Source organism: Argentina silus, assembly GCF_951799395.1.
Source record: "Argentina silus genome assembly, chromosome: 14".
NCBI lineage: Eukaryota > Metazoa > Chordata > Actinopteri > Argentiniformes > Argentinidae > Argentina > Argentina silus.
The window spans coordinates 1,162,319-1,182,344 of record NC_139668.1 but is presented as its reverse complement, the minus strand read 5'-3'; the positions used below and the strand labels follow the sequence as shown (position 1 = coordinate 1,182,344).

General features: G+C 41.0%; 1 protein-coding gene across 1 annotated transcript in view; it reads left to right on the top strand.

Moving 5' to 3' along the window:
• angpt1 (angiopoietin 1) overlaps window positions 1–20,026 on the top strand; it is a 62,396-nt gene that overhangs the window by 20,471 nt on the left and 21,899 nt on the right. Inside the window, exons 2-6 of the mRNA XM_083684981.1 lie at window positions 5,030–5,185; window positions 5,512–5,633; window positions 8,579–8,811; window positions 16,433–16,560; window positions 17,365–17,466. Coding sequence (XP_083541107.1) covers window positions 5,030–5,185; window positions 5,512–5,633; window positions 8,579–8,811; window positions 16,433–16,560; window positions 17,365–17,466 — 741 coding nt within the window. The remainder of the gene's footprint in view (window positions 1–5,029; window positions 5,186–5,511; window positions 5,634–8,578; window positions 8,812–16,432; window positions 16,561–17,364; window positions 17,467–20,026) is intronic.

Genomic DNA, 20,026 nt, shown 5'->3' with positions numbered 1-20,026 from the left:
GAAAACTTTTCCTAACCTGTTACCATAGTTCTAGAGAGTATCACCTTCCTTTGCTTCAAGGGACAGCTTAGCAGCCTCTCTTACAATATCAATAATTTGCTCTTTGGTATATTTACCTCTGTATTATAAAAAAAAGTTTATGAAAAAATAGGTTCTTAACTTCAGCATAACCATAACCTCTTACACAATAGTTGACCTTTTAAAATAATAAACTACTTCTCTATTCTGACTAGTCACATTCTTGTTGTGCCTTCTGAACTGTTTAAAACAGATTGTTTTATCATTTACTGGCCATCGTAACTCTCTTCTCAGTGCTCATAAACCTGCTAAATGATCAGGGACTGGCTTGTACATGCAGCAACAGTGGTGTTTGCGGCTCATTTAATGATGTGAACGAGCACTGGATACCATGGTGAAGGAGGCCAGCCTGTCAGGCAGTGTGGTTAGTGAAGTAACAGGCAGTCTACATGTACCCAGGCCCTTCAGAACAGAGCTCCTTAACATTTTGTCAAGTAGCAGTTTGGGAAACATAAACTTCTGTTTATGTGACTCACACTTAGCTAGCAGTGATTATGTAAAACAAGGGCAAGATGTAGTAGTTCTAAACGCAGGCCTTTGTTATTGCACTTTCTGGAATGTCCCGAAGTATAAATCCACTTTGTCACCTAAAAGACAAATAAAAAAGGGGCTAATACAGTATCTAGTGTATTTCCATTTTCATGGGAAGTGGTATTACATTTTAATTTCTTTCCGGTTTCAAAGTGTTAAATGTTTGCATTTAATTTAAATTGGAATCACAGTGCTCCTGAGAAATGAAATCTCCCAAAAGTTTCATATTGTCTACACTGTCTCAATAAACTTGTCTTCTGAGCATCATGCATTGCATTTACAGCGCAATAAAATAAGCAACATATAGAGAACAAGCACAAGTAAACACATGTAGCTTTTTTTGTATCATTAAACAACCCTTTAATCAATCCTTTATCCTTGGTGACACTGACAATGACTCAGAGCCCAGGTAAACCTGACACCATATTTATGGGCGACCTGGATTTATTCCCAGTGACCCCTGGCCGGTGGGCTGCATGTGGATCTAATCCAAGTCCTCCAGCTGAATGCAAAGCCAAGCTGAAATGGTCCAAAACATGGTTCTTCAGACATCTATCTAGATACATCTATCTGACAATCAGAATGTTTTGTCAGCTCTTTTTGCACATCATGCATTCATATTTATGTCACCTTTCCTTTTCATCACTGGCAATGAAAGACATATTTGGCTTTCTTTGCTTTCTAATCCAATGCTGTTCATTGTCTATAAAAGCACAATCGTTGAGGTGGGCTAAGAACAGCCAAATAACATTGGACTATTTTACTGCTTCCCAAGTGGTATTTTACATGCAGGGGTGTGTTTTTGTAATCTTGTTTCTCCTTGATACTTTCCGTTTATGACCCTCGCCAGATGGATCGTGAGTCAGATACATTTCCTGGGAGATGAGCCATGAGTGATCGCTGCAGAGCTTACATTTCTGCAGGTCACTGGTGTGTCACATCCATCTCCTTTATCAAGGTGACCTACAAGGCATATCAGACAACATTTACACAGGTTAGCAGATTAGCAAACCGATATACAAGCTATAATGAAACTCCAGGAGGGACTAGCTAAAGTACCTTTAATGACTCTGAATCTATCCATTCAGACTGTTTTCAAACAAAGTCAGTATTACTGATTAAAAGACAGTTTAATCCACACAAATCTCAGTGCTCAAACCATAGAGCTTCCAGACTCTTCATGTTCTCTCCAACTTCTTGGGTTGGAATGTTGAGCTTTTGTTTGAAGTGACACTTGTATCAGCCTGATGTACTTCACAGTCTCAGAAGAATGTATTGTATCAGAAAGCAGGCCTGAAACAATGCTGCACAAAGCTTTAATATCAATGCCAAGAGGAGAATTTACACTGAAACGCCATTTCCAAGTGGCAGACATTTGTTGATGGCTGCTGGATAGAAAGCTGTGATGGAGTAGAACTAAAAGAATATGTCTCTGTCTGTGTAATTGTCTCCCTGGTTTAGCAACATTTTGAAACCCATCCATTTACACAATATGCAGCAATAATAAGCAATATTTCCCATTCTGTAATGGTTTTAATATGTTCATGGCTATTATACTGTACACATTAATACGATTTCACTCTCTCTGATCTAATGACTTTGATTCACAGATGAAGCTGCGGTCAAATATACATGTTAGGTTTAGCTTAAGAAACATTGTGGTCACAATCAGTGTGTCCAAACCAAATACTGTACGATGGCCGATCGCCTAGTTATGGCTTTGTTGTGGCTACCATTGAAAATGCCATTTCTCATTACACATTCCTTGAATATTATAAGAATTAGTTCAGCCGTTTTCGTTTACCAGGTACCTAAAACATTTGCATTAAAAAAGTATGCATTTTTATTATATTAGTATTTCCTAGTCAGACCTACATCAATTTCGACACAACCGATTAAGATGTTGCTTTCGGGCACCATCAGGTAATGTCTTAGTTTGTAGGTAATATCGTTTTTATTAAATGTATAAAATATCGCATTCACATGCCCAAAGGCGATGTATGGTGAAGACCAAAATGCTTACTGTTTTGATGAACACTAGTCTAACGTGAACGTTCTAAGGCACAGATACAGCAACAACAAGCAACACTGCTGCTGTGCTGTGTGACAGCTGTTGAATGTGCTGCCCCGCCACTACTACTAGTAGTTTCAAGACGCGAATGGATGGGTGGATCAAAGCTTGGCGACAATATTTGCTGAGATCAAATCAATAAACGAAAATGTTCAGTAAACACATAGCTAACCATACACATAGCTAACAACGTTAGCTAACATCATCACAGCTAGCCCCATGCCTAGCTTTCGCCTAGGGGAACTAGCTATAGCTAGCTAGCTACGTTATGCTATGATAACGATGTATGCCCTAATGATCATGTATGCCCGTTAAGACAGAAAATTAGCTTGCTATCCACGGTAGTGTGTTGCCGTATGGAGCAGGGCTGCTCTGAAGCAGGAGATCATGCTCCTCTGCGACAATCAGGTAAATAATCCATACAATGTCAATGGCCTAATATGACCTCCAAATGTCTAATAACAATGCCGGTGATGTAGTAGCTAGGTTCAGGTAGTTTACTGAAGCTCGCCCGCAAACGTTTGCAATGTGATGTGCGCTAGATAAAGGTTCTGTTAAAACAGCACGACATAATCGTGACCAGGTTATCACAGAGTTGAATCTAGGATCCGATGTGATCGAGTGTCTGTCACACAGGGATGAGCAAATCATTATCAGTCATTATTAACCATGAAATATATTTTTGAGTCAGATATAACATAATGTTAACTTGTGTTAGTTGGTCATGTGACCAATAACTGTTAGAAGTAATTATTGGGAATAAATGTACGCCTTATTTTTGACCTGTCATCTATTCTTCAATGTTTTATTTTTTTATTTGTATAGGTGGTGGTGCTCATTTTGAGTTTCCTATCTTTTGCGGCTTTTGACAAGCCATAACTTTTCACTCAAAACATTGTTTTTGGCCATTAATGTCTTTCCATTTTGTCTCTATGTTGTAATGGGATTTGCTTTGCCAAGCAATTCATTCAGTGCCTAGTTTCTGTGTAAACCATTTGCTGTTTGACAAACAACATATGGACTGGCCAGAAACGTGTCCTATCTGTACCATGACAATAACTTTACACTCATTCCAACAAGCTAATTTGACAGCGCACAGCATTTCAAACCCATCATTCCTCTATTGAAATTCAGCATAGGGTTTGGCATGAGCATGAAAGACTTGCGTCTGTTATCATAGTGATAGTGTCTGTTATAGTGTCTGTTATCTTAACTAGGACTGTGGTCCTTTTAACTTAATGTGAGTCACACAGTCATAGTGCAAGTCAGGTCCCTGTGGGATACACATGTAAGGTTCCTTTAACAATGTTGTCATAGGGTATCACCGGACATCATGCCTAATGTGATAATAGGAACAATCTGCACTTTCAGAGGGATGGAAAAAGGGAGTGAGAGACTAACACCAATGCCACCAATGCTTTCTTGAAGTGCCTCACATCAGAGAGTGGAGCTGGTAACGTCACCATGTGTGCTCTTTGATTCGTTCAACAAAGTGCATATGCACATGGAACAGTTCCTGAGTAAGAGCATCAGCGCATGTGACACTATAATGTTTGGAACTTAGTGATGCATTTCTGACAATAGCCTATTAAAGGGTGAGCTTAGATGGCACTTTCAGATTTACCAAACCTGACCATTATAAAAAAGTGAATTAATGAATTTGTATTACATCACTGCAAATGATAAAATATAACAGGTCGAACATGACTACACGTGTATAAGATTGTCCTTAATCCGTATGAATAATCTATTCCAACCCTTCTTTGCCTTGTAATCTGTTTGGTTTAAAGATAAGAATGAAAGAGTGCTTTCAAGATAAGCTTCAGTGAATATCTGGCCATCTCTGTCTCTTCCTTCCTGACCTAATGACCTACATGTGGTTCCACCTACATTCTGAAACCCATTCTTCACTTGGTTCTGCAATGAAAAGGTTTTGTGTTTGTATAATTTTTTGGGAAAGAAGACAGAATCATTTCATTTGATCTATGACGTTGCGATTCAGACAAGAAAGCCTTTGAAATGTCCACTTTAGGGAATATTACAGAGATATTATATTATAAAGAATGGATTGGACCATATGTGGTATCCATCAAGTCTTCATCATATTGTTTTACCTGAAGTGGGAGGATGAATGCTGATGTGTCATAGTTTTACATCTTGCAAATACATTTTTCCTGTGTTTGAATATAACTTTGTTTTCATGACCTGTCTCTCACCTCTCACTATTAAACATATCTGTATTTTGTAGCCTGTGTTATTTGTAGAGTCTGTGCATCTTCTACTCTGCCTATGTCCCATTTGCATGTATATGTTTCCTTCATCCTCTTGTCATATCTGTGTTTTGGGCAGATTGAGAACTACATAAAGGAGAGTATGAAGACAGAGATGGCCCAACTGCAGCAGAGTGCCGTCCACAACCACACAGCCGCCATGTTGGAGATGGGCACCAACCTCCTCTCCCAGACAGCTGAGCAGACACGCAAGCTAACGGATGTGGAGACGCAGGTATCCCCCCTCCCTCCACCATCACCACGACAAATGCCCTCTTTATGACGTGCATATGTTTGTGTTTCAACACGTCTTGATATCCAGTCGTATCTGGGGGTGCTTCAGAGGGAGACAAAAGTAGCACTTTTGGGGTTTATTTTTGCTGATGTGTTATAAAGAAAGGTTCCCCTCATACACGGGAGTATTATCATGTGTCAGTAGAAGAGTCTCTTTATTCAGAGCTTATGCTTTATTATATTTCCTGAGAAGGAGCTGATGATTGATTGATGTATTTTCACCTCTATAACACCAGATATCACTAAACTATTTTTGTCCTGTTCCAGGTTTTGAATCAAACCTCCAGGCTTGAGATTCAATTGCTTGAGAACTCACTTTCCACCAACAAGCTAGAGAAGCTGCTGCTGGTTCAGACCAATGAGATCAGCAAGCTCCATGACAAGAATGGGTAAACTCATAGGCCACCTACACAACATATACTGGCATTCAGTTGTACTAATACAATGTGCAATAAGACACCCTATTTCCAGTTGTAAAACAGTATGAAATGCTTGAAGCCATATTTTCATAATTGAGCTGTTCTACTTGAATGATGTTTCAATATAAGTTATCAAATGTGGCTTTGGAATGGCTTTTCAAGTTGTGTTTGTTGATTGGTTGAATGGGATTGCCTCTGATCATTTGTTTAAAAGATATGACTGTACATACAGTAACACATCTTTACAGACTTCTTCCACTCATACTGTACATCCAAAATAGACTTCTGGAAAAACAACCGTAACTTTCTAGAGTATATTTGAGAGCTGCACTCAAGGTTTATAGAAATGGATTTCCTAGATGTGAGTAATTTCCAAAGCGTGTGTAATTGTGAATTTAGTGAATTAATTCAGTGTCAGTCTGATCTTTCACATACACAATTCAAGACCATAGGATACAGTTTGGGCTCACATTAATCTTCAAAGTATATGATTTGATATGATGTTTATTTTGTGTGTGCAACCCATAGCAACTGAGCACACTGACATACACATTTGAATTAACTTCTCATACCACATACTGTATTGGCATAGCTACACTTCCCAAAGTGGGAGGATACCACAACAGATTTACTAAAGTAGGAGAATCAACTTTCACTTCACTTTCTTAATTGCTTGACCAAAAAAAAAAAAGAAAAAGAAAAAAAGAAAGCAGAATAATATACAAGGAGGGGGAATCTGACCTTCTACCTTCTTTAAGACATTATTATTATCATATCATATGCACACACTGTATTTTCGTATAGTGACTATACTATGTATGCGTCAAAGAGTATATTACAATCATTGGATCTATTAATTACTTTCAATGCAATTTTGTTTGTAGGCCTATAGCAATTTGCAACACAAATACATGTCACAAAATCCTTTTACATTCTTTAGCCCATCCATTGATGATCTATGTGGAACCTAGATCCTAGTAGCCTTTGAGTTCAAGGCGGGCCAGATGGGCAGTTGTCAAAAGGCTGTTACCTCTTGACCACACCACTGGAACTGTATAGACAGAAAGTAAACAAAACTATGCAACAGAAGAACTTATTAATTAATTATAATTAATTAATTCAGTTGCTACTCACAGGCAGCTGGTTCGTTTGAGCCCAAAATCAAACATAGCATATTCTTCTGTAGGCAGCATCACCTCTATGGGTTTGTATTTTCACTCTGAAGAGTATGAATTAGAGAAGCTTTGAATCCTTACCAACCTGTTGAGTGATGAGTGCATGTTGTTTGAAGTGTATTAGACCAACATAGCTATGACACTATGGCAGGTGTCAAAGCTGTGTACTCTACAACCTTGTTAGTGCATATGTGAAGTTAGTTGGGGGGGGTTTTTCCCTAATTTATGAGGCAGGTTTTGACAGTTCATAACTTCTCACTTAAACCTTAGGTCATTAATTATATACAGGGCCCTCCATAAGTATTGGAAAGAGGAAGCATGTTGTCTTCTTTTAGCTTTATACTCCAACAGTTTGGATTTGAAATCAAACATTCCCAGCTTTAATTCAATGTTTTTATTTTTTCTGTTTGGTTTCACCATTTAGAAATGACAACCTTTTTTTATACATAATCCCCCTATTTCAGGGCACCAAAGGTATTGGAACATCGGCTTGACAAGTGTTTCTGGTTAGTCAGGTGTGTTCTGTCCCATCACTTGTGCAGGAATAAGAGAGCTCTCAATGTCTAGTATTGATTCTAGGCTTTGCATTTGCCTTTGGAGTCTGCTATTGTCTGTCAACATGAGGACGAAAGAGACATCAATGAAAGTCAAGGAAGCCATTATGAGACTGAAATATCAGAAAAATCAATCAGAAACATAGCCAATACCTTAGACTTACCAAAATCAACAGTTTGTAACATCATTAAAAAAAGAGAAAGCACTGGTGAGCTCAGCAATTGCAAATGGGCTGGTAGGCCAAGGCAGACTTCTACAGTGGATGACCAAAGAATGCTCACCATAATTAAGAAAAAATATTATCATGTACCAGAGTGATTGCAAGAGGAAAGTTTGGAGAAAAAAGCATCTGCCCAAGATTTACAGCATACCACCTCATCTGTGAAACATAGTGGAGGAGGTGCTATGGTTTGGGCATGTATAGCTGCCACAAGAACTGGCTAATTTGTCTTAATTGATGACGTTACTGCTGACAGCAGCAGCAGAATGTATTCTGAAGTGTACAGAAACACTATACAGTAAGACAATGACCCAAAACATACTGCCATAGCAATTAAGTCCAAAAAGCGGAAAGTTCTTGACTGACCAAGTCAATCAATTCAGTTTTAAATTCAATTAAACATGCATTTCATTTGTTGATGATAAGATTTTTAGGAAAAAAATACCTAAAAACAAACATCAACTGAAGATGGCTGCAGTACACGCCTGGCAGAGCATCACCAGAGATACTCAGCGTCTGGTGGGGTCAATGGGTTGCAGACATCAGGCAGTTATTGCATGCAAAGGATTGTCAACCAAATACTAAACATGGGTACTTTATTTGGACATTATATGTTTAGGGGGAGTTTAGTATTATACTGTACTTTCTAAATGGTGAATCCAATCTGAAAAGAAAACCCATTGAATTAAATCTGAGGATCTCTACTTTGACCCCATAGTAACTGTTTGATTTCAAATCCAAACTGTTAGAGTATAGAGCTAAAAATGCTTCCTCTTACCAATACTTATGGAGGGCACTGTATAAGATTGGTAACTACACTACATCAGGCTTATTTTATTGACCCCCCCCCCCCAGTTAGTACATTACGAAGCAACTACCATACTACCAACTAGTGTAACATGTAATGTAAATACCTGATTACTAAAATGAAGCATTATCATTTCCTCTGTTCTGTCCTCCTCTAGTTTCCTTGAGCAGAAGATGCAGGAGATGGAGTCTCGTCACGTGGAGGAGCTGGAGACATTGAGGGAGGAGAAGGGCAGCCTGCAGGCGCTGGTAGGGAAGCAGAGCGGCGTGATCGGTGAGCTGGAGACCCAGCTGAGCCAGGCCACGGGCAACAGCACCGCTTTGCAGCGGCAGCAGCAGGACATGATGGATACCGTCCACAATCTCCTCAACCTCTGCTCTAAAGATGGAGGTACAGTAGCATGGAATACACATATGTAAGGAATACACATATGTACAGTCAATTCATGTTATCACAGGAACAAGGTGTAAGTCATACCAATACCATAAACCTTCCCCCATACTGGGAGACATAGCAATGCCATATCTCTCATTCTTCTCCAAGATGCTGTCACACTCGTTACTCAGTGTGGTGCTCTTTTTATAGTTATGGCTTCACACCTCAACATGTAGGCTGTGGTTACCGCTTGAGTGAAATGTCAAACAGCCACTGTTTGAGTAATATACTATTTTCTTCCTTCATGTTTTCCTACTGCGATAATTAGGGACCAGGGATTTCCCTTTTGGCCCTCCACTTGACCCCAGCAGCAACTCAACCCTCAGTTTTAGTAAATGCTGTGAACTCATTACCCCCATCTCAACAGCAAAATCTGAAACCCTCTTGATCCTACGTCTGTCTTTTCTCAATCTCATTGGTCACAGGAGATTTCACATGAATGACCATGGATTGGTGGAGTGGCAGAGAAACAATACTCCCTGTTCATGTTCACTACTTCCTGCGGTGACTCCCCAAGACCCCACACTGCTTCCTGTGGCTCTTAATCAGTCTAGCCGGAAACAGGGAGGCATGAATGAATATTGAGACATGAGTGGATACATTCAGGACATGCTTTATTAATCTTGCTTCTATTTCTAGCTTTAATATTCCATTCAAAAAGGTCACCGATGGCCTCTTTAAGAGTGTTTCTATACAGTTGCTCCGAAAGTAAAATGACTTTATAGATTCAAAGATTCAAGATTCAAAGTGTTTATTATCATATGCACAGTAGAAAACATGTTTCCCTGTACAATGAAATTCTTCCTTTGCTGTCCGCAGAATGCCAACCAATGTAAAATGTACAATACTAAAAAATATACAATATATACTAAACAAAATGTACAAGATAAAAAAATGTAAGGCAGCATGTGATAATAAAAAAGCAACAATAATAATAATAAAACAGTGCAAATGTAGCAGTGCAATTATGCATGTGCAAACTGAAAATTTAACAGTCGGGTTCAGTTATATGAGGTAGTCCATGATTATGATCTCTTTATAGTCAGATCCTTTGAGTGTTTTTAAAGTTCCTCTCTGATTGGTTCATACCTACATATTGAGATCCAAATGCCATTGATGTCACTAACTGACCTGCCAAAACATTGACTTTGTAGTTTGCCACGTTTCATTAGTTTGCACTAATCCTTATAGCCAGTGCCATAGTTGTCTCCCTGTCAGTGCCAGTGTTGCTGGGGTCCAGCCTTTTCTCCAGTCTAAGAAAGTTAATTTAATTTTCCTGTGGCTATCCTGCCTTAAGCTCTGGGACCTAGTTTCTATTGAAAGCCATCTGTTTGAAGCCAATTGCTGTCAATCTCCAATGGGGGGGCCTGAAACTTCTCTGCAAGGTATTCTAACTCCTGCTCACCTTGGACCAGGACTAATACATTTGGGATTGAGTGTTGAAACCTGTTTGGTCGTTAACTGATCGTTAGGTGGGAGGGGCTGCTACCCTGCTAGTCATCAGCAATTACAGAATCTGCATTTCTATCCTGTCGGTCACAGAGCGGCAGCCTCTGCGACAGCCTCCTGACACGAAGACGAAGGAGTCAATCTGTGGAGTCCATCGAGGAAGGCCTGAGAGGAAGGCCAAACTACAAAGCATTTTTATTCTATTAGTTTATTTTTTTACTACTCTGAGTGTATTGAGCACTACCTACATCTTGTATTGCCCACAAACGCTCTATCTCTATATCGGCAAATATCACAATGTGCTTTCTCCCCATTCCTGTTATTTCACATCGACGCTACACCTCCCATCGCAACCATTCAAATCTAATCTAACCACCATGCTCAACTGACCACGACCTCACCGTCGTGGGAGGACTTTGGAACTGCCAGTCAGTGGTCTCAGCTTATGCCTGCTTCATGTCTCTCCACTTCCTTGCCCTCACAGAGACATGGATTACACCGGAAAACACAGCTACTCCGGTAGCCCTCTCTGATGCCTACTTATTTTCTCATTCCCCTAGACTCTCTGGTCGAGGGGAAGGCACAGGACTCTTCATCTCACCTAAGTGGTCACATAATGTCCTTCCCCTGTCAAACCTGTCCATATCCACCTTTGAATTCCATGCCATTTCCATCACCTCCCCTGTCAAACTTCACATTGTCGTTATCTATCGTCCACCAGGTCAGCTTGACCACTTCTTTGATGAGATGGATGTCCCTCTCAGCTTCTTCCCTGAGGACAGTACACTGCTCTTACTACTGGGTGACTTCAACATCCAGTCAGAGAAGCTTCACTCGTCTGGAGTACTTGACCTCCTCTTCTCCTTCGGCCTTACCCTGTCCCACTCTCCTCCGACTCATAAGGCAGGCAATCAGCTCAACCTTGTCTTCACCAGATCCTCCCATACCTCCAACCTTAATGTTACCCCTCTTGCAGTTTCTGATCATCATGTTGTATCCTTCTCCCTTCCCCTCAAATCCACCCCCTGCCAGTCAGTCTCTACCCACACTGTATCCTCTCGTCGCAACCTGCGTACCCTCTCCCTCACTGCTCTCTCTTCCTATGTCTTATCCTCCCTACACTCTGTTGAATCCTTCTCCCTTCTATCCACTGATGCAGCTACCTCCACCCTCCTGTCCATTCTTTCCTCATCCTTTGACTTTCTCTGTCCACAGACCTCAAGGCCAGCACGATCCTCCCCACGCACTCCCTTGCCTGCCTGAAACCCTGCAAGCTTGTATAATAGGGCTCCGGGCAGCTGAGAGGAAATGGAGAAAAACTGGCCTCCCTGATGACCTAAAACCTTTTCTCTCTCTCCTCCTCAACTACACCTCCTCTGCATCAGCTTGAAAAGCTTCTTACTACCATTCCAAAATTTAATCCTCTGCCTCTGACCCAAGGAAACTGTTCTCCATATTTTCCTCACTCCTCAACTCTCCTCCTCCCCTTTCTCCCTGTCTGTGGATGACTTTGTCACCTACTTTGAAAAGAAGGTTGATGACATTAGCAGCTCTTTCTCTCTACCTCTCGCCAACACTGCTACCTCTCCTCCCAAACCCACTGTGCTATACTCGGTCTCTGGTTTATCAGCTTTTTCCCCACTCTCCCCTGATGATATTCTAAAACTGGTCACATCCAAGTGGGCAACCACCTGCCCCCTCAATCCTATCCCCTCCCCCTTTCTTCAATCCATCTCCAAAAACCTCCTTCCGTTCCTTACCACCATAATCAATTTCTCTGTATCCACAGGATGTGTCCCAGCTGCCTTTAAGACAGCCAGAGTCAAGCCTCTTCTCAAGAAACCAACTCTTGACCCATCTGCTGCCATAACTACAGACTGGTATCCTTTCTCTCCTTCTTATCTAAAACCCTTGAACGTGCTAACCAACTGTCTCATTAACTCCTTCAGAACAACCTCCTTGACCATCACCAATCCGGCTTTAAGGCTGGGCACTCTACTGAGACTGCTCTCCTTGCTGTCATGGAGGCCCTCCGAGGATCGCTGTCCTCTCCACAAGCCCTCACCACTGGGGTCCCCCAGGGCTCTGTCCTAGGGCCCTTACTGTTCTCCCTCTATACCAAATGGCTCTATGGCTCGGTAATTTCCTCACATGGCTTCTCCTACCACTGCTACGCAGACGACACTCAACTCTTTCTCTCTTTCCCCCCTTCTGACTCACATGTGGCAACACGTGTCTCTGCGGGTCTTGCAGACATTTCCGCTTGGATGTCTGCCCACCACCTCAAGCTCAGCCTTAACAAGTCTGTGCTGCTCTTCCTCGACTTCTCCATCACAGTAGAGAACTCCACTGTGACCTCCTCCCAGACAGCCAAGAACCTTGGGGTGATCCTTGATAACCACCATCATCGAACATCACAGCGACAGCATGCTCCTGTAGATTCTTCCTCTACAACATCAGAAGGATACCTCCATTCCTCACCAGAGAAGCAGAGACAACTTTTGGGATTTCTCGCCTTGACTACTGCAACACACTCTTTGCTGGGCTCCCTGCCTTTGCCATCAGGCCTCTGCAGCTCATCCAGAATGCTGCCGCCCGTCTGGTGTTCAATTTCCCAAAATTCTCCCATGTCACCCCCCTCCTTCGCACCCTTCACTGGCTCCCGGTAGCAACTCACATCAGATTCAAGACCCTGGTGCTTGTCTACCAGATGGCAAAGGGAACAGCCCCTCCATACTTGCATGCAATGGTCAGCCCCAAAACCCCTCCCCGATCACTCCGCTCTTCTACCTCGGCTGGCTGCCTGGCACCGCCGCCTCTACGTGGATACAGCAGCCGCGCTACTCGGTCACGGCTTTTCACTCCTTTGTCCTGGCACCCCGCTGGTGGAACGAGCTTCCCACTGCTGTCATGACTGCAGAGTCACTACTCATCTTCCGCCATAGATTGAAGACCCATCTCTTCAGGCTATATCTTAACTGTCTCTCCTAAAGACCTTCTTCTTCATCCCCACTACCCACCAGTGCAAGCTTCTCCCCTGTATATATATATATATATATATATATATATATATATATATATATATATATATATATATATATATATATATTATTATTATTATTATTTATTTTTTATTTTTTTGTGACTGCCAATAGCCCCTGGTCCTAGCATACATTATTTTTTTCTTTTGATGACTGATGCATAGATGACTCACTTACTTAAACAAATGTATTTGTTGTAAGTCGCTTTGGATAAAGGCATCTGCTAAATGCCATAAATGCTCCCATTCCCAATGGTGTGTGAATCTAAAAGCTACAGTTACGTTGTTTTATCGGGGGAGGGTTTGTATGTTTATCAAACAGATTTGTGTTTTAGTTTAGATTTCATGTGGATTTGTTTTGGCAGTGACCATTCTGTCAGCCAATCAGGGCTGTGGAACATTAATATGCATGGCTGATGTAAACACACCCACAGTAGCAGACGGTGTATTTCCAAGGGAAATAGAGGCTCAGGAAAATAAATAATAAGACATTTGTTAACGATTTTTATTCAAAACAAACATATACATTGATTTATTAGATGCTCAGTAATGATAAAACATTTAAATTAAACCGACTAGACTTTAAGTTTGTTCAAAGACTTCTTTTTGTTTGTTTGAGTTTTCAATGTCTTTTCCAATGCTGTACTAAAACATTTGGGTTGTAATTATTACCTAAACCTTATTGGAGGGCAATGAGCCAAGGACCGTTGTTAGTGGTAATTGACCTCAGCTTTGGAACGCTCTTAAAAATCTCTGGCTGCTAAATGATTTTCTTTTACAGTGTTCTATTATCCTACTTAATAAATGGCATAAATCATTTTTACAACCGGGATACCCAGGTCTGGAGGGACTAGGATCTTATTTTTTTTATTTTTTTAGGATCTTATTTTAATTCCCTGCATTTTGCTTACAGACTATGCAGTGCCTCAAAATGGCATTTAGAGTGTGTTCTGTACCAACTGAGCATAGTTAAACCATGTTATGGTTTAACTATGCTCATATTTTAAACATTCTCATTTATCGTGAGGAGACACCTGATGCTTCAAAGATATTGTGAAGCATATGAGAGAATAGCTATTTGGTGTGTGTGATGCCACTTGCAATTTTCCCAGCTAACCCTGAGAGTTGTCATTGTCCCAGATTGAATTAGATTAGATTGTCCAATTTTTGTTATGTTAGAGTCCAAGTGTGATCATTTGGGTCAATTGAGCCATATGGGTCAACAGTTCTGTGAGGGGCTATTTGAATCCCCAGGGATCTTTGAGGAGTCTCTTGGGTCTGTTTATGTCTACTCTGGTCCAGTAAGGTCCATGAGAGTCTTTTGAGCTCTGTGTCTTGGTCTCTTTGGGTCCATTTGGGCTCATTTGGCAAGGGTACTGATTTATGCAAACACCCCAGCCCTGCTGTACTTTTCACATGAACCCCTGAATACGAGTCCCCACTGAATCACAAAATATTTGTCCGTAAATAAATATTGGAACATAAATAATATTTTCAGAGCCAGACTAAGCTGTTCAAGGGTGCTGCTCCTATAGCATCAAGTATCTGTGCAGACAGTCATCTTTCTGATAGACCTGATAGACTTAACTGCAAAATTGTAAATGAAATTGTCCTCACTGTCACGGCCGAGTACAAAAGTTCCCCTTTGACACTGATCTCTCTTGCCTATCTCTAATGTGTCTTGCCATCTCCCAGCTTGAGGTAAATTGCGGCCTGACAGGGCTGCCTTTTGTTGAGTTAGACTCCGCAGCGCAAGGTCCCACTCTGTCAATCTGTCACGGTGGGAGTCTTGTCGCTGACACTCAATACTTTGTCAAAATGGCCAAAATAATATGCCTAACAAGAAGACTGCTTGCACCATGGAGCTTTCAGTTCAGAAGGGGGATCAAAACAGTCTAAAGATCGCTGACACATTTCACTTTTCAGTGACATCGCCTTTGTGGAATCAATCCCAACAGTAAAAAAAAAATGGTGTGAAAACTGAGATGTGCCTTGTTTTCGATGTTTTTCAATATAACAAGGGCTAAGACGGTAAATATAAACCACTTGTTATAACAGGAACTTGAAATGTATATCTTGTAGTATTTTGTCCTCAGCCCCTTGGTAGGTTTCAAAATATTGCCGCCATAATTATCTACAGATGGAAATAGACACAGCTGCCTCTTTGAAAAGGCCTGTCGAAGTCAGATGCCTGTGCTCACTGAGCAGGAGATCATGTACTTGTGCTTTCTTCTTGCTAATAAGCCAGTCACCCTCTGATTTTATCATGAAGTATGAGGATACCCACAGTGAGACCTCATTTTTTTTACAAAATTAAGATTGTAATCATGATAAATGAACAATTGTTAGATGTTGATATTAGAAAACATCCTTACCATAATTATTCATACTGTATGTGGTATAAATCTATGGGTAGTTAATACAGTGAACACAAATTATGTATCTTAAACTACAAATGGGTAGAGTTGTACACATGATAAGGTCATGCTCTGTTTTACAGTTACTGTTACTGTTACGGTGATGGTTACTGCTCATTTAGATTTAAGTAATAAATGATGGCTTGATTGAGACAAGACAGTGGATTATTTGACTTTGCTGTCTATCACCAGCATATATCCTCCATTTTATATAATCCCTTCTTATCCCATATAATACCTTTGGAATTGGATGACCTTTCAACATGGAGTTCTGATTAACATTGAACACATCTCACTCAGTTACTGTACCTGACAACAAAATGGATGGGTTGATGTGCAGACAAAAAATAAATAAAAGCAACAGCTGTTGCATATTTGTGTTACCAAAACAGTGAACAACTGCTATGGACAGGGTTTTTTAAGACCTCACAGAAACCTGTCAGGGAATTTGTCATGTAGAAGTTTTTGACAAGTTGTTTGACAGGCTTTGGAACTGAGACTCAATTAAGTAATGACCATCATTCAAATCTTACCCTCTATGTGAACATTACACCACCGCTGTATTTTTGCTATTGTACAGTGTATTGTCAATTTTATGAACACCTGTCTTCAGTTGTAGACACAATGGGAAATCCACATAAGAGACTGTATGTAACCCATGTTTCCTTAGTCGTCCCAAACAGCACAAAGCATGTGGACGAAGAGAAAAGCTTCCAGGACTGCGCTGATCTCTACCGAGCTGGCTTCCACAAGAACGGGGTCTACACTATTAACATCAACACCCTGGAGACCAAAAAGGTAGGTAGCCTGTACAAGGTTGCCATGTCAACATATCCAAAATGTGATCTCTACAAGCTGCTCTTTGACAGGTGTTTTATACAGTTTAGTATGTATTCATTGAACGTGCTTTAATTCTGTCCAAGAAAGCCAAAGACATTTACCCACTGGAGAGCAGCCAGTGAATGCTAGCTATGATAGATACTGTACTGGCTGGTTCAGGAATAATCGAGGGCTCAAAATACATTTGGCAGCCCTGCTAGGGCAAGGGTTTAGATGGTAGAGGGGTGGAGGGATGTATTCCTGTCTCTGGTTTCGGGGAATGATTCTGTCAGGGGTACTTCCTTCATTATACCCAAGCTAGGCGTTGTGTGTTCAGCTGGGTCTGGCTGAGGTGAGAGACCTCAAACAAAGAGAAACTCCACAGATACCCCTGTTATCAGCTTACACAGAGGGCTAGGGTGAAGGGCCACATGATACCCAGGTGTCCATTGGTATGTGTCCACCGGCCCTCTGCTTTGATCTGAAGAACAAGCCTATGACCCTCCTGGGAGTTGGTGAGGGATAAGGAGACATTGATTATGTTTGAGGACTCAAATACTTCACATTCCCCCTGATGAATCATGAAAGCGAGTTTTCTGGAACCAAGTGAAGGGCAGCTGTGATTAAGGATGATGGTATTCTACATTGATAAGTAATGTTTACATTTGTGTTTTCTACAAGGTCAGATAAGAGCATACAATGTGTATTCATACTGTAGGTGTTCTGTAACGTGTGTGTGTGTGTGTGTGTGTGTGTGTGTGTGTGTGTGTGTTGTATACACAGGTGTATTGTAACATGGAAACAGCTGGTGGTGGATGGACAGTCATCCAGCACAGGGAGGACGGCAGCATTGACTTCCAGAGGACTTGGAAGGAGTATAAGATGGTAAGACAAGACACACAGTATGTAGCGGATATAGGGGTCTAAATATTGTTAATTAATTAACAGTATTTGGAATTAATAATTTGGCTACTATTTCAAATGAATACTGTAATTACCTCAAGACCCCACTAAGAATTTAGATTCTTAAGTAAAACTCTGGATTGTTCTTTTACAGAATAATTACTTCAGCAGTCGGTATCATATCATAATCGGAAGGGTATTTGAAGTTCTTTATATGTTCATAAAGCCAACATTTGTCAAAGCAAGAGAAAACAACACTTCTTTATGAAGATGGAATTGTATTACTACTCTAAGAAACACACAATGAATTTGAAATGATTAATAAAGATGACCTTGCCATATGCCATAATAGTTCATAAAATAAAGTTTATTAACGGAATATAATAATGTTTTCAGTTGTTGAGCTTCTACAACTGAAAACATCCAGCAGGGTGTGTTGGACTCAGGCCTTGTGCTGACGGTCCCATGGTTAGGTCTCTCCTGGATAGATAGCAAGCTGCGTTTGTCTCCAGTTGTGCAGAGCTGATCACTCGTCCCGGAAGGGATAATCTCAGAACCCCCTTTGATCATTCGTACAAAATATAGGCAGAACTTATATATTCAACAACAACCTATATATTCAACAACGTCCTTCAAAGTTCTTTCAGTATTTTCACAACTCTTTCAAAACTGTTCTCCTTCTTCAAGCCTTTCTCCAACCTTCAAACTATTGTTCAAGTTGAGCCAAAGCTCTTTATGCCTGCCAGTAAGAGAATGGGCTTGTTTGAAATGCAGCCACCCCACTTTAGGAATGACTCCAGTGAATGCAGATAGTCCAGAAATAAAGATATCATTCCTAAAATAAAAAAACACAAGAAACATATTTTTCTTAACAAGATGGTGCCGATGAGTATGGTCATCGTTCTACGAGCTCCTTCTCAAATTTGTATTTGGCTTAGTATTTTTGTGTTAATTTTAAATATTTTTGTACGTACTGTTTCTTCAACCATTTGTTATGACCGGCAAGCACATTTGGACATAAGAGATATCCGGTTGCGCCGACTCAAGTGGGGAAGAAGAGCAGGCATTCTGGTGAGGCTGAGACGGTGTGAAAATTGTCCTCACCCCCCCCTTCTGAGGTATTTCTCTGACCGATGTCACTAGACATTAAGCTGGACGAACTCTGGGGGAGGCTTACTTTCCAACAGAACATTAAGAATTGCAACGTCCTGGTTTTCACAAAGACTTGGCTTGACAAATCAATACCCGACTCGGCCATTCAACCTGAGGGATTTTCCATTCAGTGGCTGGATCGGAGAAAGTACTCAGGGAAGAACAGAGGGGGAGGAATATGTTTCATGATCAAGAACTCCTGGTGCACTGATGTGGAGCTACTCTCGACCTCTTGTGCACCCAAATTTGAACATCTGACGATCAAATGCCGACCCTTACCTCCCTAGGGAGTTCTCATCAATACAGCCCGACACCACTCTGGCACTGAAAGAACTGTACGATCTCTGTAGCCGACGTAAGACTTTTAACCCTTTTACACCTGATGTTGCATATAGGCAACAATGTCTTCAAACACCTGGTAAAATGTTTGTACACAATCAATTCACAAAAGGAAACTACTGTCTTGAACAAGAGATACTAATCAACACATTTAGCACCTTCTGGTGGTCGATGGTTGTAAATGGCGGAAACACAGAAATTCTGCTCCTCGAAAAGTCTTGTATGTGGTCAAAAGGGTTTCTGAAATTAAATGGATGCTAAATCCTCATAAGATGTCCAAAGATGCCCGAGTAAATATTCAAAGAAAATTTTGGGTGAAGGAATAGCCACTTGAAATGCTAATACTGTGTAAATGTTGTGTATAGCATAGGCTTCCATGTAAAATAATATTTGTGTGGCTCAAAAGCTGAATGAAAACTTACATTCAAAGTCTGGGTCTCTTTATCACACATACTGTATATAAATGTTAACTGCCTATATTTGTAAAAAGTAAATTAAATTTTTAAAAATCCATAGAGACATGCATTTAGGCAAACTGGACTTTTTCCACATGTTGTTGTTTTACAACTGGACTTTAACATATATTGAGATTCTTTTGTCACTGATCTACACAAAATACCCCATATTGTCAAAGTGACATGTAGGTCTAAACACACTTGCTCTAGGTCTAAACACCTCCCTATGCAACTGGATCCTGGACTTCCTGATGGGTAGACTCCAGGTAGTGTTTCACACTGTTTCTCAACATGGGGGGCCCCCCAGGGCTGTTTGCTCAGTCCCCTCCTGTACTCCCTGTTCACCAATGACTCGTGGCCAAGCACAACTCAAATTCCATCATCAAGTTTGCTGACACCACCACTGTTGTAGGCCTGATTACACACAGCAATGAGACATGGAGGTGGCTGGCTGAAGTGGAGAGGGTCAGTAGCTTGAAGTTCCTCTGTGAACACATCACTGAGGACTTGACGTGGTACCATCACACCGGCACAGTGATCAAGACGCAACACCAGCACCCGTTCTTCCTCAGGTGGCCAAAGAAATTTGGCATGGC